The sequence below is a fragment of the Saimiri boliviensis genome, chromosome 21 (genome assembly GCF_048565385.1).
Source record: "Saimiri boliviensis isolate mSaiBol1 chromosome 21, mSaiBol1.pri, whole genome shotgun sequence".
In the NCBI taxonomy this organism is placed as follows: domain Eukaryota; kingdom Metazoa; phylum Chordata; class Mammalia; order Primates; family Cebidae; genus Saimiri; species Saimiri boliviensis.
Genome location: NC_133469.1, coordinates 28,404,453 through 28,428,660, shown reverse-complemented (window position 1 = coordinate 28,428,660; position 24,208 = coordinate 28,404,453). Strand labels below are relative to the sequence as shown.

Here is a 24,208-nt window from a genome sequence, read left to right as displayed (position 1 = left end):
ATAAATGTACAGGAAATATGACTTGTTGTCTTTACCACTGTCACAACCTGTATGGATCCAAAGCCACTCTGTCATCCCATTTTTTGCACGGAAGTCATCAGTATGACGCTACCTCATCTTGTAAGAGCCTCATGTGCCAGGTGAATCCCTCTGCTGCTGGCCAGGTTCTGCTGATAGAAGTCAGGAGAGCCCAGGGGTGGGCAGTGACTGGACAGAGCCTATAGACCTATAGACTTCTAGGGAGTTATTAATGTTATTGATTCGGTGTTGTTTGTGAGTTTATGAAAATTCATTGAGCTGTACACATGGGATACGGAGTTCACCTTGGTAAACTGTAAACGTTCCCCTTTTGATGATCTAAGTCATCTTTTCTGTTCTTTGGCCCTGTTTGCCAGTTTAAGGAAAAGCAAATGAGATCATTTTCTGCAGAAGAAGCTTACCCAGAGGTGAGCACATTCCTTCCTCCAGAATGTTGAATTTGCAGGGGACAGTTGTCAAGGGAGTCCCTTGATAAAAGAAGATACTTCCTGGACTGAGCAATAGGAGTGTGACTTTAGACCCCTTGACAGCTTTCAGTGGCCAAAAAGTATAGCTGAGCCAAAGCAGAAGAGGTGCAGAATTACACCAGGGCCCTACCTGAAATTCCGACAGCCGGTGACCTCTCTAGAAATAGCGCTGACTTAAAAGACAATGTGTTCTGTAATCCCAGCACTTTGGGAGGCCGAGGCGGGTGGATCACGAGGTCGAGAGATCGAGACCATCCTGGTCAACATGGTGAAACCCCGTCTCTACTAAAAACACAAAAAAAGTAGCTGGGCATGGTGGTGCGTGCCTGTAATCCCAGCTACTCAGGAGGCTGAGGCAGGAGAATTGCCTGAACCCAGGAGGTGGAGGTTGCGGTGAGCCGAGATCGCGCCATTGCACTCCAGCCTGGGTAACAAGAGCGAAACTCCGTCTCAAAAAAAAAAAAAAAAAAAAAAAGACAATGTGTTAACATCCCTGAACGAAACTAATGACTTGTTTCTTGGACTGTTCAGGAGATCACAGGATACAACATGAGCCTGTTCATCAGCTGGGGAGTTAAAAAAAAAAAAACCAGGGTGCAGGTGCCTCAACACTGGGATTTGGTTTTCACACACCTGGAAATCTATGTCTCCACATCAAATGCTATTTCCTGGGATGCTCAGAAAGTTCTGGAATATTCTAGGAAAAAACATGGGGTTGAGAATGAGAAAATCTAGGCTTTAAACCCTGGCTCACCATTAGCTGATGATGGAACAGTGGCTGAGTCATACCACATCTTTGAACCTGAGTTTTCTCATCCACAAAAAGAGAGGTTTTTTTTAAAAAAAACAAAAAACAAAAAACAAAAAACCCTGTCCTCCATGTTGAGATAAGGCAAGGATCAGATGTGATAATGGATTCCAAAGCACTTTGTACACTGCTGAGTGCTTTGCAAATATAAAGGATTATGAGTATTGTCTGGTGACCTAGAATGTGTTCCTCTAGATTTTGTATTTCTATTTATCTACTGCTGGTTTTGAATTCTTTGAAAAAGAGTTAGTTCTTAGAAGATAGCCTTCATTTCTGAAAGGTATTGTTTTGTTAATTTAAAATGCTGTTCTATTATACACACACACACACACACACACACACACACACACAGCAGAGAATCTCACCTGCTGAACTGAGTTAAGGGCTAGGCATTGTGCCAGGCTTTTTGTCACATGTTACTGCATTTAACTCCTGTGACAATCCCCTTAAAATAGACCTTATTATTATTGCCTTTATAAATGTAGTAATAGCTTACATTTATAGACACTTTCTAAGTGTCATATACTATTCTAAACACTTTATAGCTAGTAATGCACTTTGCCATGATGAAGAATCAGTGAGGTGTATAGTATTATGATTCCCATTTTACAGATAATGAAACTGAAGTTTGCATAGATGAAGTAATTTGCCTGAGATCACACAGCTAGTAAGGGGCAGAGCTGGAACATGAATCCAGCTTTTCTGGCTGCAAAGTGGTAATTTTTGTAAAATATACCATTAGATAGGTGTGTTTTAGACTTTAATTCTGAAAAAAATATATTATGGGGGCACAGAGGAGCATTATCCAGCTCAGGCTGGGATGGAATTGGGAAGTAGGAGGTAGCTACTCCTAGCTAGTGGGGGTGGACGAAGGGCATTTTAGGTAGAAGGCACTTAATAAGCAAAGGCAGAGAGGTGGAGAAGCAATCTGGGCTGTGCACTTCTGGGTGGTTGCCATGAGGGTATAAAACCCTGGAGTGGGGGCAGGTGACAAAGTGCAAGAGGTTACCCAGGGCCCTTACGTGCGTACTGTCACAGGGAAACGGAGGAACAACAGCGTCACACTGCTACGAAGTGGCTGTGCAGAGATCTGAATCCAGGCCGCTCAGCACTAGGATGTAAGTCTCTAACCATTGCACCACAGTGCCTAGTGGAGCTGCTTCCTGAGCTCAGATTTACTGACTCTAGAACCCAGATTCTTACCATGACTACACTTAGGTAGTGGGCTTTGCACATTTCTTTCTTTCTTTTCTTTCTCTTTCTTTCTTTTCTGTCCTTTCTTTCTCTCTCTCTCTCTTTCTTTCTCTTTCTTCTTTCTTTCTTTCTTTTTCTTTCTTTTCTATCTGACAGAGTCTTGCTCTGTCACCCAGGCACGATCTGGGCTCACTGCAACCTCCACCACCCAGGTTCAAGCATTTCTCCTGCCTCAGACTCCTGAGTAGCTGGGAGTACAGGCACCCACCATCATGTCTGGCTAATTTTTTTATTTTTAGTAGACACAGGGTTTCACCATCTTGGCCAGGCTGGTCTCGAGCTCCTGACCTCATGATCCACCCGCGTCAGCCTGCCAAAGTGCTGGGATTACAGGTGTGAGCCACTATGCCCGACATACACATTTTTTATACTTGTGTCTGTTTTTGTTTTGCATATATCCTAAAGTACCTTTAATTTTCCTGTGGGAAGAGTTAGCATCAGGGGCATTCCCTGATGTTGACACTGACTATGCAGTAGAGATGACTCAGATTGTGCGATCTTCACTGCCTGAAAGCCCCTGAAAATGCTGGCACTAACTCCTTTCCAGAGGGAGCACTGCAAACAAAATTCACAAGAAACTCTCAGACCAGTCATCCTCCCATTTATAATAAATTGCTACAAGAGACGGGGGCAAAAAATACCACTCATTCGGTTAATGGGAAATAAATGTCATTCTGTGAGTTTCCATTTTGTAGCACAAAGATTCAAACTTTGATAAAGATGGTAAATAGTTAACTAATAAATCTAAAGGATGTTTAGTGTTGTGAGAAACTATATTCCAACTTGAGTTGGTTCACCATTTATCATAAAGGCAAATTGTTTGAGGAGGTTGTTAAATGTCCATTATCAAAGAAACCTCCAAGCACTATTAAAATATGATCTAGGAGTACTGTTAGGGATAATAAAACTACTTTACAGATGGGGAAACTGAGGCTTGGAGAGAGAATGTGTTTTGTTGAGGGTTTCACAAATTAATGGCAGAACTGGGATGCTTGAGAACACTATGAAAAAAAAGATGATCCACAAAATTACGGTTCCAGCTAAGCGAACCTTATCACTTTTCAGTAAAATCATGATAGGTTTTTTTTAAATGGCATTCAAATAATAGAGACTTCATTTAAAATCCGCCTTGGGTACTAACTTGCTATGCAATCCTGGGCAAGTTGCTTTACTTTTCCAAGCCTCGTTTCTTTCATTTACATAAAGGAAATAATATCTATCCCACATGACTGTGAAAATTAATGTCAGTCAAAATTATGACTAAGCATATATCTTAAAATTTCTGAGTAACCACCAAAAGAACAGAAATAGACTTTGTAGCTTCTGAACCAATAGTTCAAGAGGGGACATAGAAAGTGTCAGTCTATCCAAAAGTAGCAAAGCGATAGAGGGAAAGCAACATAAAGGAACAAAAAAACTAACAAAACGCAAAGCAAGATGATACAAAATAGTTTCAAATATAGGAGTCATTATAACAAGCTAATGAAATAAGATAAGGAAAAAAAAAAAACAAGAAGTAGAAAGCATAACATTTTTTTCTTTGCATTTGTTGAGATCTTTGTTGCCCCAATTCATGGTCAAGGGTCAAAACTATTCTCACTTTCAAATGATAAGATTGTCGAGGCAGAAAATCCAAGAAAGCCTACAGATGATATGAGAGGTAATAAGCGTTCAGGAAGTTTGCTAGATACAAGATCAATGCATGATAATCGATGGTATTCCCACATGCCAAAATAATTTGCTGAAATATAGCTAGAACACAGAAAAATGTTCTATTCATAATAGCCATAGAAACTATGCTTCCTGAAAATAAATCTAAAAAAAAGTCCAAGACCTGTATAGATAAAAATAATAAAATATTATTGAAAGCCACACATAAATGGAGAGAACTTATGCAATAACATAATCGTTTAATATAAAAAAAAGTCAATTGTTCCCAACTAACTTGTAAATCAATGTATTTCCAATGAAAATTACATCAGGTTTTGTAATAGAATCTAAATAAGAAGATTTAAAGGGTCAAGAAAACAGGCAATTTTAAAGATAGGCAAGGTAAGCTGTCCTACAAGTTATCAAAACCCAGCCTTGAAGACCATACTGTGGAGAGACAGACAAAAAACCCAAAAAGCCACAATGAGGAGTTCATAAACACACCCAGGCATACATGGTAACTGTAGAAAAAAATGTATGAAATGAAACAAAGTTCATCCATATTGAGGAAGACCGATTCCTACCTCACACTATGAACGGCAATAAAGTCTAGATGGATTAAAGACCTGAAAATGTCAAACGCAATACTTTAGAACTTTTAAGACACGCGATGACATTTTTTGTGAACTCAGTTAAAGAACAGTATCTTAAGATACAAAAGCACAAACCATAAAACATGCTTATTAACATGACCATATTAAAAACACTTTTTATTAAGCTAAGGATATAATAAAGAGAAATGATTATCCATAGTGTAGGAGATATTTGCAAAATACATAACTGAAAATGGATTTGCATCTTGTATAAAGATCACAATCAACAGAGAAAAAGGAGACAAAATTCTATGAACAGGCAATTCACATAAGAAAAAGCCACAATCGACATGTGAAAAATGCACAGCATCCCTAGTAGTGACGGCCATGCAGTACCATTTAGCACCCGATGCCTGGAAAAAATGTTTAAAAATGTCTGACAGTGCACCATGTCGATGGGGAATGTGAAGAAGTAAAATCTCAGATACGGCTGGTGATGGTAGAAACTGCTGCCATCACTTTGGGGAACAATCTGAGTGATATTTAATAATTCCCAAATTGTACATTCCCAGGAGCCAGCAATTCCTCTTCTAGCTACATACCCTGGAGAGACTCTTGCTCGTGTGCACAGCGAGACAGATAGAGACGATGCATTGCAGTTTCGGGTTTTAGGGTGGAAGTAACTAACTACCCATCGATAGAAAAATGTGATTTTTAAAAATGAATACCACGTAGCAGTTAAATGAATTAATTAGAACTGCATGTGCCATTATGGACTAATCTCAAAAACGTAATATAGAAGGTACGAAGTAAAATGCAGAATCATACATGCTGCATATGGCTAAAGCTGAAACATACATTCAGGGGAATTATACACTTCAACCCCCAGGTGATGGTTTCATCTGGGGAGGGAAGAAAGAGAGGAAAGCAGAGCCAGGAGTGAGATTAAGAAGAGACATAAAGAGGCCACCAACTGTTCTTAAAATATTTTGTTTCCTTAAAAACACCTGAATAAGAAACGGCAAAATGTTAATTTATGTGAACCCTGAGTGCTGGGTGCATAAATGCCAATTATGTTATTTGTTCTGCTTTTCCATGGGTTTGGCAAAGGTCATAACAAAAACACTTAAAATCATCAAATGTACTAATTTATTCAAAGGCTCCAGCTTGCTGACTAACACAAAAGCTGGCTTTTTATTCACCTCAACTTACCTTCTCTCTACATGTAAAATTTATTTTTCTAATATGTATAAAAAACCTTCCTTAATAGATTATCTATTCTGTTGTCTCAAATTGTGCTGAATAGAATGCAACCTTCTCCCAGTGATTCCCCACTACCATTCTAGAATCCGGTACTGGGCTGTGCTCTCTAGCACTGATGCTGAAGGAAAGCCACCTCCATGGTTCTGAATTCAATGGTGCCAGTTGCTCGGCTGGAAAATTAGAAAACCCAGAGAAGGAGGAAGATTATATTGATTCCCTCCGCTTCCAACTCTTATCTTGCTGCTGTGGCGTCCCTGCCATGGAATTCACTCATTCAATCAATTTGTTTTAAAACACATAATAAGTAACTATTTTGTCCAAGGCATGGCTGCTCAAGAGGATCACCTGAAGTGGACCCACATCATTTTGTGAATAAAGTTAACGAATCTGGGGAAAGGATATTGATAGCAAGACCATTACTGATTAATAGACATCAGGCCCACGTTAAGCAAACACATGAAAATACACTCCTTTGATACTTTAAAAGAAATCATAGAAGCCACAGGCATTTCTCTCCAGTGTTGGGATTTCATGTAGCAGCCACACAGGAAGGGGTTAGAATATCTGGGAGATGCAAGAGCCATTCCTTGCAACCCTGAAATCGGAAGCTGGCTCTGAGCTCTGCTGGCTACATTTGTACAGCAACAGTTCTCAGTAGTGAGGGAGGTTGATTTTTTTTTTCCCCCAAAGGACACTGGGCAATGTCTATAGACATTTCTGGCCGTCACAACTGAGGTGTGTGCTACTGGGATGCAGTGGGTAGAGGCCAGGGTTGCTGTACGGTACCCCGCAATGCACAGGACAGCCCTCTACCATAAGGAATGATCCAGCTCCAAATGTTCATAGTGGTGTGAGGACCCAGGTGTGCGCTGGTGGGCGGTTGAGAACCCTGGTGTACAGTGATAGCCACATGCTATAAGGTGCCAATCAGAAGCTCAGAGCGGTTAACTAGCTCACTAAAAGCCATGTAGATAGAAGTGGACCCTCTGGGGCTTTAAGCTTCACTTGCCCGACTCCAAGGCTGACAGCTTCTAGCAAAAGTCATGTTCCCAGGGCAGTCACGAATGTAGTGACCATTCACATACATCCCCCTAAAGGAAGAACTGTCCACACTCTGACCCTCAACAGCTGCTGAAGCCAAAGGCAACCTCATCCATCGCTCCTGGCTGGGTCCACTCTGTTTATTCTCCATGGGTTCTTACAAAACCCTGCTGTTTGCAGGCACCTGAAGCTCTCCTGTGAAGAGCCAGTAAATATGGTGGGAACAGAGGTGATGGAGAAGAGGGGAATACCTCAAGCTGTTTTCCTGCCAGTCCATCTCTCGAGTAGGTCCCTGAGACCGGGAGCATGTCCCTCTGAATGTCTGCTGCTTGTTACTCCCTTACCTGGTCACAGAGGGTTCCGATCAAGCCTTCCAAATCTTGCTTCTCATGGAGGACCATCTGCTTTTCTTCATATTCTTGCTCCAGCTGCATTTCTAGCTGACGGAGCTGTGGATGCAGACACAGGGTAAATGACCTCCATCTGGACAAATCCCACAAGGCAAGAACCCTCAGGAGGAGGAGGGATGTGAAGCTTGGGGCTTTGTTCCACGAGGCTGCCCTAGTGATTGGGAGGTGGTGCCTCTGTGGGAGAGCCTAAGGGCCTCAAAGCTTGGGAGCTGGACAACAGTAGGGAGGGCTGGTCAATGATGGGAAACCCCACACCATTGACTATGTAACCCCCTTCCCCAGCTCCCCAGTAGAATGCATGTGTCCTTTCTGCAGCCATGACCACTGCTTGAATATCTGCAAGTCTTTGAACTCTGATTTTTTTTTTTTTTTTAAGACAGTTTCGCACTGTCGCCTGGGCTGGAGTGCAATGGTGCAATCTCGGCTCACTAAAACCTCCAACTCCCAAGTTCAAGTGATTCTCCTGCCTCAGCCTCTGGAGTAACTGGGATTACAGGTGCCTGCCCCCAGGTCTGGCTAATTTTTTGTATTGTCAGTAGAGACGGGGTTTTACTATGTTGGCCAATCTGCTCTTGAACTCCTGAGCTCGTGATCTGCCCCCTCGGCCTCCCGAAGTGCTGGGATTACAGGCATGAGCCACCGCACCTGGTACACACTGATTTTTGAAGGCTCTTCACAATATTATAACCAACATATCAAGATACATCCCCCTCCTTTATTAAATACACCATGATGCAGTTAAAAAAAATTGCATTTGAGATTATTTGGTGTTATGAACTATATGTGTCTCTCCAGAATTCATATGGTGAAGCCCTAACCCTCAATGCCATGGTATCTGGAGGTGGGGCCTTAGGGAGATAATTATGTTTGGATGAGGCCATGAAGATGGAGCTTTCATGGTAGGATGAGCGCCTTCATAAGAAGAGGCACCACAGAGCTGTCTTCCTCTCTCTCTTTCTCTGCCATGTGAGTGTACAAACAGGAGGTAGTGATCTGCAAGACAGGAAGCGAGCCCTCATCAAACCCTGAATCTGCCAGCGCCTTGATCTCAGACATCCCAGCCTCCAGGACTGTGATAAATAAATGTTTGCCGTTTAAGTCACCTAGACCATGGTATTCTGCTACAGCAGCCTGAACTAAGACATCTGACTCTGAGCAACTCATTTCACTTGCAACTGTCTCTGATTTCTCAGCAATTTCCCAGCAAACACAGGCATTTCCCACTAGAGCAAACATCCCACTCTGGCTGTGCTTTGCAGACCACCCCCCACCAGCCTCTCTTACATGCTCATCCCCTCCATCCTCCGTTTCCACCTCATGCCATCAGAGATCTTATTTCATGGGTGAGCAAACTAAGTCCCAGGGAGAATCTAAAGTGCATACTCTGAAATTAGTTGCTGTTTAGAGGAGTTAGTGTCCTGTCTCCTGATCCCAGCTCTTTCTGCCACCCCAGACAGCCCCAGCATTCCCACCCAGGTCACTAACTATTGATTTCCTGCCAATGTGAGAGAAAGACTGCACAGAGCAGTCACCAGAATGAGAAGTCAATATCAGTGTTTGTCATGAGGAGAAAAACACCTTTCTCTGACTTCACTGTCTCCTTTTATAAATCTCTCCAGAGAAAAGCCTCAGGAGCTTGTAGGTCACATCTCCAACTCATTGGAGCCCTGGCTCAGGGGCACACACCATACTTGGAGACATTCTTAGAATAAACCAGAAATGTGTGCGACCTTCACCTGAAGGAACACGGGCAGGGACTGGGAGCTTCCATCTCCTAACTCACGGAGGGGGAAAAAAAAGTACAGATTGATGGTCACTTCTATAGAAAGCAAGCTCGTTTCAAACATTTCGTTTAGGGCTGAGAGAAATACAAGGCACTCTGTTTATATCTGTTTCTAGAATAAAGACTGGAAAAGCTAAAACTCACCTTGAAAACTATACAAAATAATAAAAACTACATACCAAGCAAGGCAAAGATGAGTGTATTCTGTACACAGGTATGATTCAGGGGATGAGAAGGGAGGGAAGGCCATTATAGAGGACATGTGAGAACTTGTTCAACGAGGCTTAACCCGAAACTTTCCAGCAATTCTACTCTGAAGATCCGACATTCACATCCATCAGTATGTCTCTTAGAATGTTTATCTCAGCCGGGCACAGTGGCTCACACCTGTAATCCCAGTCCTTTGAGAGGCAGAGGCAGACAGATCACCTGAGGTCAGGAGTTCGAGACCAGCCTGGCCAACATGGTGAAATTCCCTCCATCTCTACTAAAAATACAAAAATTAGCCGGGTGTGGTGGCACATGCCTTTAATCCCAGCTACTCAGGAGGCTGAGCCAGGAGAATGACTTGAACCTGGGAAGTGGAGGTTGCGGTGAGCTGAGATTGTGCCAATGCACTCCAGCCTGGGCAACAAGAGCAAAACTCCGTCTCAGGGGAAAAAAAAAAAAAAAAGAATGTTTATCTCGGCATTGGTTATAAGGGCAGAAAACTGGAAACAATCTGAATGTCCAATGATAGGGGATTTGTTGTCTAAGTTAGAGGACATGCTTTGGGTGAAAAACTGTCAAGCTATTAAACATGTAAGTTAGACTTGTATTTACAGACACAAAAAGAGGCCATGACAAGCTGCAGCCTGGAGACAACAGGTTTCAGAACCGCATGGCCTCAGTTAGTGAAAACGGTATCTCTGCAAATCTACATGTGTGTATAGACAGTGGAAGAGAGCTATAAAAGAACACTTAAAATAGTAATAATGATGGCTTCTAGGTGATAACATGTCACGGGGTTATGGCTTTCTTACACACAGTTTGGAATGGCTACAAAGATCTTGGATAAAACGTTAAGAAATGATTTGACTGGTAAGGGAAATAGTAAGAAAGAATTGATTCTATTATTGAAATTTAGAAGTCCTTAGCCTCAGTCACATGGCATTATGGGGACTTACTAGAAATCTCTGAGCGCTGGGTGCAGCAGCTCACACCTATAATCCCAGCACTTTGGGAGGCCGAGGCAGGTGGATCACGAGGTCAGGAGTTCAAGACCAGCCTGGGCAATATGGTGAAACCCTGTCCCTACTAAAAATACAAAAATTAGCTGGGCGTGGTGGCACATGCCTGTAGTCCCAGGTACTCAGGAGGCTAAGACAGGAGAATTGCTTGAACCTGGGAAGCAGAGGTTGCAGTGAGCAGAGATTGTGCCACTGCACTCCAGCTCTAGGTGATAGAGCAACACTCTGTCTCAAAAAAAAAAAAAAAAAAAAAAAAAAAAAAAAAAAAAAAAAAAAGCAAGAAATCTCTGAGCCTTATGCTGGAGCTTCCAGAAGCTTCCAAAGGCTTCTGGAAGTTCCAAGATCATATTTAAGATGGGCATTTCTGCTCCTACACCCTTGAAGGCACCTCAAAGCTAAGGTCTCAGGTGGTTGCAGAAAGCTTGTCCCCAGATCCCAGACCCTGCCCTCCTCCTCACTCTAAGGAAGAGAGCATCCATACCAGACCTGCCAGGACCCAAGGGCATACCTTGGGTCACTGCTCACATACCCGCTTCTGGCAGGACTGACGGACATCCTCCAGTTCCTCCTCCTGATCCTCACGGTCCTTCTGGTGCATCTGCTTCATCCGCTCGATCTCCAGCTCGAACCGCTGGCGGAGCTGGGGGGACAGCAAGGACAGCACGTGAGGACGGCCCACTCTAACCCTCCAAGCCCTCCACTTCATCCTTCGCATTGCAATTGCATCTTTCATGGTTGGAATGCATAAATGAGAGTCAGGTTATTTCCCTAGGCATCCTGGAAGATCACAAATGGGGGGTAAATCGATTAAATATTGCCTCTACTCCTTCTTGTGCCTGTAACAGGCATCACTCATTAATCACACTCTCCCACTGAGTTCAGACACAGCCTCAGAATCCTTCTCAACACACTTAAGATGAAACACATTTCTCATTCCTGGAGCAGGCCTCAGCGATGGTTTTCTGGGTGGGTGCATGGGTAGGTAAATGGTAGGACAAAAGTTGATGAAGACATGAAAGCCTGGAAAAGAAGACGACTTGCCCAAAACGTTCTTAGACATTTCACTTTACCTCTAAGTCAGTCCCCTTTCTCTGCAGAAAACCACCGTCTTAGAATGTAGCATTCTACTATGAGAATTCAATGAGATCATATAAAGCACCTAGCACAGTACCTGATACATAAATATTACTTTCTCTTTCCCCATTATTTCAAAAACGGAAAAGACTATCCTCTCCCTCCCAGGGAACCTGACATAATTAAGAGCTGTGATCCCATGAATGAGCTGAGTCTTTTAAACAAGAACCTCTGAAACACAAGCAACAGGCACAGTGCCGTGCATAACACTGTGTGAAGGCATGTGATCGTTTCTAGAGTTGAAGGCAAAAAAGTCATGAGATCTAGGTCAAGTTCAAGACTTCATTTTCCTGATCTGTGTAATTGACAGACTGGCCCAACCCCTGGCTTCCCAAGTTTTATGGCACAGTAGAATTACAAACGCATTTTCAAAACATTCGAACTGCAGGGCTTCACCCTAGAACTGCTGGATTGGAATCCACAGGGTATAGGGCCCAAGAATCTATGCTTTGAGGCTTTCATTTATCTGTCTATACTCTTTAATGCTATTGGCCCATGAAAAAGCATTTGGAACTCAATAGTGGAGACGGGTGACATGGTTTGGCACCGTGTTCCCACCTACATCTCATTTTGAATTGTAATTCCCATAATCCCTGCAGGTCAAGGGAAGGATCTGATGAGAGGTAATTGAATCTGGTGTGGGGTGAGGGTGGTGGTGGTGGGTGTGGGGTGTGGGGGGGTGGTGGGTGTGGGGTGTAGGGGGTGTGGTTGGTGTGGGGTGTGGGGGTGGTGGGTGTGGGGTAGAGGGTGGTGGGTGTGGGGGGTGGGGGGATGAGGGTGGGATGGGGGTGGGGGTGGTGGGAGTGGGGGTGGGGGTGGGGGTGGGGGTGTGGGTGTGGGGTGGTGGTGGGGTGGGGGGTGAGGGGGGTGGTGGTGGGGGTGGGGGTGGTGGTGGGGGGTGGGGGGGTACGGGGTGGTGGTGGGGTGGGGGTGGGGGTGGGGGGTGAGGGGTGGTGGTGGGGTGGGGGGTGGGGGTGTGGTGGTGGGGGGGGTGGTGGGGGTGGGGTGGGTGTGGGGGTGGGTGTGGGGGTGGGGTGTGGGGGGTGGTGGGTGTGGGGTGTCAGGTGGTGGGTGTGGGGTGTGGGAGGTGGCAGGTGGGGTGGGTGGGTATGGTTTCCCCTGTACTGTTCTCATGATAGTGAATGAGTTCTCACAAGATCTGATGGTTTTACAAGGGTTTGACAGCTCCTGCTTCACATGCTCTCTCTAGCCTGCAGCCATGTAAGATGTGCCTGCTTCCCCTTCCACCATGATTGTTAAGTTTCCTGAGGCCTCCCCAGCCATGCAGAACTGTGAGTCAATTAAACATCTTTTTTTCATAAAATACCCAGTCTCAGGGAGTTCTTTACAGTAGTTTGAAAACAGACTAATACAATGGGTTACATTTTAGAACTGGTAACTTTCTGATCATTTACTCTACAGCACCTCTCACCAAGCCTTTGGGTTTTTTTGTTTGTTTGTTTTTTGACAGAGTCATCAGGCTGGACATGATCTCGGCTTGCTGCAACCTCTGCTTCCCAGATTCAAGTGATTCTCCTGCATCAGCCTCCTGAGTAGCTGGGATTACGGGCATGAGCCGCCACCACCACGCCCAGCGAGTTGTTTTTTGTTTGCTGTTTAGCAGAGACAGGGTGTCACGAACGTTGACTGGGATGGTCTCGATCTCCTGACCTTCTGATCCACCTGCCTCAGCCTCCCAAAGTGTTGGGACTACAGGCGTGAGCCACCACGCCTGGCCTCACCAAGCTTCTTGAACTTCGCAAGTGCTGTCCCCAACATGGAAATTAAGTTCAGAAAAAACAATCTGGGTCTTTTAAAATGTCGATAATATTCCTTGCTATGCCATGGTGAGGAGCAAAACGAATAGTGTATGTCAGAGGCCCTGTTACAGTTCCTGGCATAAAGTAGGCTCACTTTAAATGTCAACTTCTTGCCTTTTATCCCTTTAAAATGACAGGGGTTATGGGAAGATAATCCAAAACCAAGGAGCCTGAGCAAGTAAATATAATATTTCTTTTTCATTTTTTCTAGCCTCTTGAACATTCTTGACACCTGCAATACCATTTATGTCAAACTTATATGAGTTAACATAAAATTCCCTGGAAAAAGTGCTGTATTATAATCAATAAATATCTACTGGATGTCTACAAGGGCACAATGCAGCTGGAGGTTACGGGTGAAGCTGAAGATGGATAAAAGTGCTGAGTCAGCCTCACCTCCTGGGTGAACCGAGCGCGGAAATCCAGGAAGCTGCATTAAGTTTTGGGTCCCTGAGGTCATGGTGGTACGTTTCTGCTTCCAAGCACCAAGTGGTCCCCCCACCGGTCTCTCAAAGAGTTAACACAGTTTTCAAAAGGGCTTGATTTATTCTTGGCTCTGTGAAGATCCTGCTCGTTTAAGGAGCATGAGGAATAGTGGGTGACTATATGGCACTGCACCGTCATCCAAGACCTTTAAAGACCTACACAGATATTCCACCTTCTCCACGAACCTCCACTGATTCATAGCTGTGGTTGGCAGGAAGCTAAGGAAGCGATAACGCTCCATATTTCATGGTACAGATGAGGAAACTGATGTCTGGAGAAAACAGGGTCGTAAAGGCAACAAGCTGTCTCAAAGACCACGTATTACAGCTCTATGAACATCCCGTGACTATCCTGTCTCCAGACTTTTGCACAGGCTGTTCCCACTGCCTGGAACTCTCTCATTCATCCAAGTCTGAATCATCCTCCAGCTTTCTGCTTCAGCAAACGTCATTTCTTCCAGGAAGTTTTCCCTGATCTCTCCCCCAAGCCCCACTTCCATGACCAGATCTTCAAGTTTAACATTCCCCTAACACTCAGCATGACTGTAAACTTTGGGAGGGCACAGACTGTGTCTGTCTTATTTGAAATTGCACCCAAAGCATCCACAGAGTGCATGCTGCAGAGGAAGTACTTCATAAATACAGGCTGATGGAGTTAAGGACTTGTCTTCTTTATTGCTCCTTAATGAGCATTCAAGACTTTTTGGACCCTGTTCCCCCACCTGTACCACCCACATGTCTTGATACTCACTAGGCTCCATCTTGATGGAGCAGCAGTTAGCAAGAAGCAAGAGCTGATCCCTGGCTCCCACAACCCCTGTCCCACCCATCCTCTCTTCAGTTCAGCAGAGCTGCTCAGAGTTCATCTGCTTTACAAATGTATGCCACCCGGTCAGATTTTCTTGCATATGGATGGCCCCAGCATTTAAAGAAAACACACATACTTAAAAATAAATGCCTTTTACAAAATCCCACATGAGAAATTCGTTTAGAGGCAAGCATCAGAAAAGGCCGTACTTCTCCTAGAATTTTTTTTTTTAATCTCAGGGATCATAAGAACCATGTAAGTCACACTTCCTTTTTCTCTCTGGCCACCAGGAATTTCAGAGCTACCATTGTCATGTACGTGTTTTGCTTCAGCTGCATATCAATTTGCTGCCCCCACTCACCTCCTTTGTGTGTATTTTAATTTGTACTTTTCTGGTTTGGATTGTTTTATTTATAATTTTTGTATTCTGTTATACATATATCTTGTAAGCTGCTTCAAATTATTTATAGAATGAGGTAAATACGAATATAAATAAGCCAGCAGACAAATAAAATATTCATCTGGTACTTTGCAGAGGGTGGTGGTACAAGAGCGTTTAGTATCTTTGCCTTATTCCCTTGGTCATTTTATTTTTCCCAAAGAGTAGCACTTCAGTCTGCCTCAAAGCGGCACACAACACCTAGCACAGAGTAGACAATCAAGGCAGTGTGGGGTCAGATGCCAAAGGTTCCAATGTCTCCACGTCTCTGAGTCTCAACTTCCACATCTGTAAAGTGAGGATAATGCTAAGATCTCCCTACATATGGTTCTCGTGGAGATTCATGAAAAGATGCATGGGGAGAGCTGAGGGCTGAGTTCGGTACACAGACGGTACTCAGTGGATTAGATATTTGGTCAATAGCTATTTACTGAGCATCAGCTATTTACCTGGCCTCATTCTATGCTCTAAGAGTGCACTAAGAAGCAAGAGAAACAGACGCAATCTGATGTCATGCAGCTTATATCCTAATGAGAGAGAAAGGCATAAAGCCAACTTCTAAAAAATACCATCTGATAGGACGGCAGGTACCACAAAGGAAAGCAACCCAGCTCAGGAGATAGAAAATGAGTGCAACATAGTGGGAGCTATTTGCAAGGTGATTAAGGCAGGCTTCCCTGAGGAGGTGACATTGAACCTCCAGGAGGGATCTGGATCAGGAAGGGTCTGAATGTCAGACTTAGGAGCTTAAAAAGGTTCCCTGGGATAATAGGGAGCATTGAAGGATGAAGAGAAGCCACATGAGGCACTCATGTTGTATTTTAATAACACCACCACTCTGCATTGGAGACATGGGGACAGGGTGCTGCCCGGGACAGGGCTTTCCCACCTGCTCCAGCTGCCTTATGGTGCTTTCCTGCTGGCTCTGGATTTTCTGCTGCTCAGCGGCACTGGATTCCAACTTCCAGAGTCTCTCCTTCAAGCCAGCAACGCCATTTTCCCCCAGAGACGGTGATCCCAGCAGCTCCCGTTTATGGTCCTGTAGCATCTCCACCTCCTGCTTCAGCTGCAAGGTTTCCTGCTCCTTTTGCTACAGAGACAAAGAGGACCGAGATTGGGACTCACAGGAGTATGCCCCTCTCCTCTCCCAGGGATACCTCTACACCTGCTGGGGCTAGAGTGGGGCTTTCCACTTTCCAATGCCTGCCATCACCAACTGGACCCCAAGGCCCCTCACATCGCCCTCTGTGGGGCACCAGCAAGGGCTGCTCTCTGTAGAGCTCATACCGGCATGGAGTTGGGGATCGGAGGTGGGATTGGAGTAGACTGTCCCTAGAGATGAATCTCAGAGCACCTACAGGAAGGGTTGACCCCATTTGTAAGGGAAGTGGAGACACATAGCTGAAGCTTCCTCTGTGCCTTCTGAGGCTGGGATTGAGATGTTGGAGCAGCGAGGCAAAGTGCTCAGAGATGACTCTTCCAGGTGAGCACGGCAGCTCCAGGATCAAATAACTTTGGGCTAGATCATGAAGGAGCTGAATGCCAGGCTAAAGCGCTTCAAGGTTCTCCTGGGAGGAGTAGGGAGCCACAAAAGGATGAGGAGCCGCTGAGTGAGGGAACTGCGTTGTATTTTAGTGACATCTCTCCTGGACAAGGTTATAGCATTGCTCCTGGACAAGGTTAGAGCTAACTCATTCTCTGCTGAGCCTGTCATACCTCCCAGGTAAGCACCTCGGACCCTGTGCAGGTAACTGGAGCAAGATCAAGACATCAAGCCTGATCAAACAAAGTCTGATGATCAATTTGCCAGTCACTGTTTGCTATTTTATTAAGATACACTGGGACCCAGCTGCTTGACAGACCAGGATACTGTTGTGAAGTTTTTTTCTCCATCACCATTGCAGCAGGTGCATAGTGGAGTTTCCTGAGATTCAGCCACCAAGAGCCAAGATAGCTCTGTGCCCCCCGCACCCCAATTTCTTACCTTCAACTGCTGCTGCAGCTGGCCTAGCTCCCACCGGACACTGGTGTTCTCCTGGGTCACTTTCTCGCGGAGACCCTTCTCAAACACAGACTCACCTAGGGCCTGGGCCAGCTGCAGGTCAAACCTGTCCAAAGCACAACACAACACGTGTCAGGGTACTGCAGGCAGGTGGGTAGGGGAGTGATTGAGGCCGGGGCAGGGAGGGGCTGCAGAGAGGCTGCTAGTTTCCCAAGAACCATGAGAAAGAGAGCAAAAGGAAGAAAGAGAGAATGAAATAATGAAAAGCTGGAAGTTTCTTCAATGCTTAAGGCTGTGGACGTAAGTCGTGGGAATCTGGAAAACCACAGAGCAATTTTTAGGGTTTAGATGGAGTTGTCATGAAAATACTCGATACTTATTATTCTAAATTTCTCCCTCACCATAGTCATTCTACCTGAATTTCCACCATTAGACTGAGACTTCTGCTGCCCCCATCAGCTCCCTACTAAAATGCTCATCTAAATGCTAACCCTAAAATGTAATGAAAATATATGGACCAAAATAAAAATAGAATAAAACTATATATAGACATAGAATAAAGGATATATTTTAAAAGGCAGCCAGGTATGGTGGCTCATGCCTCTAATCTCAACACTTTGAGAGGCCGAGGTAGGAAGATCAATCACTTGAGGCCAGGAGTTGAAGACCAGCCTGGTCAACAAAGTGAGACCCCATCTCTATTTAAATTTTTTTTTAAATTAGCTGCACTTGGCAAAATTGGCATGCACTTGTAATCCTGGGTACTCCAGAAACTGAGGTGGCAGGATCGCTTGAGCCCAGGAGGTCAAGGCTGCAATGAGCCATGATTATGCCGCTGCACTCCAGCCTGAGTGACAGAGCAAGACCTTTTCTCAAAAAAAAAAAAAAAAAAAAATACCTGATCTATCTGGTCTACCAGCATATGTCAAGACCAAGGCCCCTTAAATCTGCCAGGCCCCATTTGATTTCCAGTATTTGGTGACCAATGAACAAAGCAGTGGATGTATGTAGAAAGAGGATATTCTACATTTCATTTTATTTTTTTTGAGACAGAGTCTTGCTCTGTCACCAAAGCTAGAGTGCAGTGGCACCATCTGGGCTCACTGCAACCTCCATCTCCTGGATTCAAGCAGTTCTCCTGCCTCAGCCTCCCCAGCAGCTAGGACTACAGGCACTAACCACCACGCCCAACTAAGTTTTCGTATTTTTAGTAGAGATGGGGTTTCACCGTGTTGGCCAGGATGATCTCGATCTCCTGACCTCATGTCTGCCCACCTTGGCCTCCCAAAGTGCTGGGACTACAGGTGTGAGCCACCACGCCCGGCCTACATTTCATGTTTTAACGTATTGTCTGGTTTATCCTCTAATATGCCATACTACCGCATGCCAATTATTGATAAAATGACGGACATTTATCCATTCTTGTCCTCATTTGTTTTTCAAGCAGACAACAAGAAAACTAGATAGTCCTACTGAAAGTCATCCAGGGAATCAACGCCTTCCTTGTTACGGGCCCTCCTGCCCTTCTGTGATGACCACTGGGTGAGAAGCACTTCCTGGATATGACGTCACTCTGTTCAGTGGTCTCGGCCTCCTGGCTGTATCACAGATGAGGAAACTGATGCAAAAGCCTTGGCCAAGCCTCAGTAAGGTGTGACTTTGAGTCACTCGCCCTTGGCCCAAACAGGAAGTCCCATTGTTCCAGAGATCTTGAGATGGCAGAAGTGGGCATGGGGTTTGGGCTTTGGTGACAAGAAAGTCTCCCTTGTCAACAAGATTATCTAATGTTCCTTAATACTAGACTATCTTTCAAAGTCTCAGACTCCTGAGAGACCCAGTCATGGGTCAAATAAGGGAGCCCTTCTGTTGGAACAGCTCAGAAGCTTTCTGATTGGCTGTTGGTGACATAATTCAAGGGGCACTATCTGCTGCCTCTGAATGGAAGCATTGTGATGAGATTGATGATCCGGCAGTCCCAATGTGCCAGGTCCTGGACTGGGATCCATGTTGCCGTTACAACAGTTCAGCAAGAAAACATATTATTCGATCCATTCACCGAGGAGGAAACTGAAGTTCAGAGAAGAGTGAGTCAGCTCCAAATTCCAAAGTGGTGGAAGTGGACTTGGGCTCAACTTCCCTGGTGTCTTAGCTAGTCCCCCATCTACCTGTCCATTCCTGGGACAGGTGAGGTAAGACAGTAGGGGCCAGACAGTAACCAGTGTCGCAGAGGAGTCCTTGACTTAACAGGCCACTTGATGCCAAAGAATAGCTACTATAGGCCGGGCGTGGTGGCTCACCCCTGTAATCCCAACACTTTGGGAGGCCGAGGTGGGCCGATCACCAGGTCAAGAGATTGACACCATCCTGGTCAATATGGTGAAACCCTGTCTCTACTAAAATACAAAACTTAGCTGCTAGACATGGTGGCATGTGCCTGTAGTCCCAGCTACTTGGGAGGCTGAGGGAGGAGAATCGCTTGAACCCGGGAGGAGGAGGTTGCAATGAGCCAAGATCGAGCCATTGCACTCCAGCCTGGGTGACAGAGCATGACTCCATCTCAAAAAAAAAACACAGTAGCTACTACAGACCCCAACTCCTAGCAAACAGTACACACCGACCAGCCAATTGCCTGGGGCCAGATAGGTTTGCACACAGCCTTCACCCTGCTAAGAAAGGGCCTTGGGTCCAGCCTCCCTTGAGTGTGGGAGTCAGTGAGTCTAGCACTGGACTTACTCCGAGTTCCATCAGCCCTCAGAACCCAGCTTTATGACCCATTGGGTAATCATGCCAACAAAGATCCAACTAAAATGAAACCATTCCAGGCCACTCTGAACTTAGAAGCCAACGTGGAAAACAGGGAGCTCTATCAATGTGGAGACATCACTCTGTCCTGAGCCCAGCAAACTCAGGAGGCAGCTGCATTCTACATTTCGATTAAGCACTGAGAGATGCAAGGAAGTGTTACTGACTTCTAGAACTTTCCTTCACCATAGTCATTCTGCCTGAACTTCGACAGTTAAACTGAGACTTCTGCTGCCCCCATAGGGTCTCTAACAAAATGCTAACCCACCTGGAAAGGTAATGCCTGCTATCTGCAACTGGCATCAAAACATAACTTAGCTTCTGCCAAGAGATGGTAACAGAGCAGAGGGCATCACAAGACAGCTAAGTTTTCAGAGGAGGACATGCCAACATGAAGAAATAGGAACTTTCCTTGGGGTGGTATCATGGGGAGATTCGTAAGTCCCTGGAATGAGGGATTCCGTCCAAAGGGAAAAGGAAAGACCAGAGAGACGGAATTTTCTTTCGTTTATTTTCTTTTTTTTTTTTCAGAAGGACTTTCACTCTTGTTACCCAGGCTGCCGTGCAATGGCATGATCATGGCTCACCACAACCTCAGCCTCCCGGGTTCAAGCACTTCTCCTGCCTCAGCCTCCCAAGTAGCTTGGATTACAGGCATGCGCCACCATAGCCAGCTAATTTGGTATTTTTGGGTAGAGATGGGGCTTCTCCATGTTGGTCAGGCTGGTCTCTAACTCCCGACCTCAGGTGATCTGCCCGCCTTGGCCTCCCAAAATGCTGGGATTATAGGCATGAGCCACTACACCCGGCAAAGATGGAATTTTCTGGCTGTGCAAATTCCAGAGGCTTCCCCCTTACTCGTCAGAGAGTTGAAACCCTGATAGGCCTCTCAGAAAAGTTGGAGGCCAAGAGGGTCATAGCTGGGAGAAACCTGGGGAATCACAGAGCCCAAACCTCTTATTTCATAGACAGGGGTATATGTCAGACCCATTCTTCAAGATCAGACGACCTGTTAAGTCCAAGGACTCATCTGAAACATCAGTCACGCTCTGGTCCAGAGAGGTGGTGTTTTTTCCAAGGTCACACAGCAGGTGGCCAAGATGGAGCCAAGCCATTTTCCCCACTGCAAGGGTAAGGTTCAGCCAGAGCACCCATAGGGAGGTGGAAAAGGGAACAGAGTGAGATATCCATAAACAAAAAATAAGCCTCTCTTATTTTAGGGATGGAGAGCATGCTAACAATCCCCCAAAAGACCTTTTTCAGATGAAGAAGCCAGCTCAGAAAAGCTGAAGGATAAATAAGGGAAATAATATTTAATGCAGATCAACTTCAAAATCTATGCCACCTCCAAGGAAATAGAATTCAGCCTGCTACTTCTTGGAAAGGAGGCAGCTCCCACAAAATCACATCTTGGCTCACGCAGGAACATTTTTCTGTATTTTATCATGGGCCTTCTAAAAGAGGCTGCTTCCCACCTATTTTCTTTCTATGACATCTCCATTAGGACTTGGCTGGCTCAAAACAGGACCCCTGTATACCTTTACCCTCACCAAGTGAGCTGGAGAACTTTAGACACAGCCAAGGTGTCCAAGCATCACAGGGTCTGAGGTTTTGCATGAAGAACCCTATGAGTGTGCGAATATGAGTACAAATCCAGGCTCCACCATCACCTTGCTGTGGTAGCAACCTAAAGGGAATGCATGCATGGGAACCATGCTGTGCAGATTCAAGATTAGCCTCTTATTGGTGCATGAGGCCCAATCTCTGCCAGAATGGCTCACATGATCTGAGAGTCCAAGTCCCAGATAAGAAGGCCATATTTTGGCCTCCTCCTTATTCTCTAGCCCGATTTTCACCAGTGGGAATAGGAACCAGGATCAGTTCACCTGGATGTACTGACTGCACCATTTAGCCCTTATCACAAGGGGGCAATATTATCACCAAACGATGGATAAGGAATCCAACTGGGAAGGGCTGAATGACCTGCTCAAAGTCACACATCTAGAAAGAGGCACCTTCAGGACTTGAATGAGATGACTTCACGATCAGTGCCTGGGCTCCTGATCACCGTTCTGTCTTGACTCTCTGCAACAAACCCTTCACTCAACAAATGGGGATGTTAAGACCCAGAAAGGCAAAGAAAGTTCCCCAAGGTCACACGGCCCATGGTCAACGTAGCTGAGGCTGGCTAAGAGAAAAGAGTCATTTCTTGCTGGATTCTTGGGAGAACCATAGAGGAGTCAGCTGTGAGGGGACAGGGAGGAAGATTAAAGCAGAACACGGGGGTAAAGTCTAGTGGACCTGGCAGAAGTGAGGGGGTTAGAAAGAGAACCTGGACACCCAGAAAACCCCAGCTCCAATGGAGCCCACCCTGGCAGCCCAGGCGATGGTAGGGGATGCCACTCACTTCTTCTGCTTCTTCTCCAGCTCATGGTTTCGACTCTGTTGGTTCTCTAGCAGGACACGGGTGTCCTCCAGGTCACAGGTAAGATGGTGGCACTTCCTCTTCAGTTGGTGAGCCATCTTCTTGGCCCCCTCGTAAGCGCTTTGCAGCTCCCCAAGCTGTAAGGGTAATAGAACGAATTACCCAGTCCTATGGGCACCGAATGGGCTTTTTACTTTACATTTCAGGGAGTCGCTGTTTCCAAGGTATGTAATGAGAAAACAGCAGATGCTGGAATGGGGAGACCCTGTCTTGACTGCTTTCCTCCTGGAAGCCACTTTTCTGAGCCTCCGTTTTCTCAGAGGTAAAGTGAGGATAATTTCCTCACTCTCTTAAGGTTCGTTGCACTTTCGCTCAATAAACCTCCAGCCAATGCATCCACAGACTTTACCTACCCTGCCTCAACTTGATGACCCCCTGAACCACCAGATATAACTCATATCCCCATCAGCCAACATGATCAGAAGAGATAGGTGAGGATTAGCCACAGAGCAGCCAAAATGGCACACCTAGAGAATCTGACTTGGAATCCCTAGTGACAAGCCTTAAAGGTTAAAGCAGCAGATGGGACTTTGCATGAGCTGGATCAATACAGGAGTGCACAAGGCCTTAAACCAACAAAACTGAAGACTCTCGCATCTTCTTCCAGGAAACACTCTCCCAAATGTCCTACTTTAGATCTGGGAAAGAGCATGCAACTCAGCACACTGGCTTTGAAGAAATGGCCTCATTAAAGAATTGCTTTAAATAAGCAAAACTCAGAGTTAATGAAGCCTGTAATTCTAAATTCAGCATTTGAAGGCAAATGGGATGTTTTCTTATATTCTGCTGCTCAGAAAAGGTTGCAGTTTTATTACTTTTTAATGCAGCATAAATATCCCCCTTCCTCAGGGAAACTGACTCAACTTTGTAATTTGTTATGAAGGAACTGGGCTGCTTTTTTGCAGGTGTCCATCTGTGTTTATCTGTGGTTCAAGATGTCTCTAGAGGACCACAATGCAATGTTCATCTTGAAAGGGACCACTAAAACCATCACCACCAGCATGGAGGATATCGAGAGTCATTTCCATTGTTTATAAAATCCCATGTGATCTCACCCTGGCCCACATCTGCAAGGCAATCACATGATACTTTTCCCTCACACTGAGAATAGAATAGATACACAAACACAGCCTCCACCCTATGGCTCTTACATCGAATGGGAGAGACTATGGAGCAAGTAGGTAATTACAATACAGCATGATGAGGGCTATGTTTTGGGAGACAACTCAGGGACTCCCAACCCAATCTGCGTCAGCAAAGACTTTCTGGAGAGAGTGACATTTAAGCTAAGCTCTTAAGAATAGTTGGAGATATCTAGGCAGGAGAGAAAAAGAAAGATTGCTCAGGGAAGACGAAATAGCATATGCAAAGTCCCAGAGGTGAGAAAGAATCAGGCATTTTTGGAAGGAGAAAAAAAAAACTGTGTGGCTGGAATCAGTGATGTGCTGGAGTTGACTGGTACCGACTTGAAAGAGATGTACAGAGCGAATTCTGTGCATCTCTTTCAAATTCCATGTTAGTGACATCACAATGGTAGTTTGAAATTGGCAAAGTCGGAGTATTTACACCAGGGAAATTGGCAAGTGCTACCAATCAGGGCTTTTTCTTTTTTCCAGAGAGCTATTTACTAGCACACCATTTGTTAGAGTGTGAACTGGTTAGAATGTAGATGAGGGATCACTGGAGGCCACAGAAG

At 45.2% G+C, this 24,208-nt stretch overlaps 1 protein-coding gene across 3 annotated transcripts in view; it reads right to left on the bottom strand.

The window, feature by feature from the left end:
• Window positions 1-24,208, bottom strand: part of MYO18B (myosin XVIIIB) — a 286,207-nt gene that overhangs the window by 108,818 nt on the left and 153,181 nt on the right. For all 3 annotated transcript variants that reach the window (XM_074390993.1, XM_074390995.1, XM_074390994.1), the window contains exons 29-33: window positions 22,435-22,589; window positions 17,208-17,331; window positions 16,113-16,313; window positions 11,067-11,177; window positions 7,460-7,564 (exon numbers count right to left, since the gene is read on the bottom strand). In XM_074390993.1, the coding sequence (XP_074247094.1) occupies window positions 7,460-7,564; window positions 11,067-11,177; window positions 16,113-16,313; window positions 17,208-17,331; window positions 22,435-22,589 (696 nt within the window). The remainder of the gene's footprint in view (window positions 1-7,459; window positions 7,565-11,066; window positions 11,178-16,112; window positions 16,314-17,207; window positions 17,332-22,434; window positions 22,590-24,208) is intronic.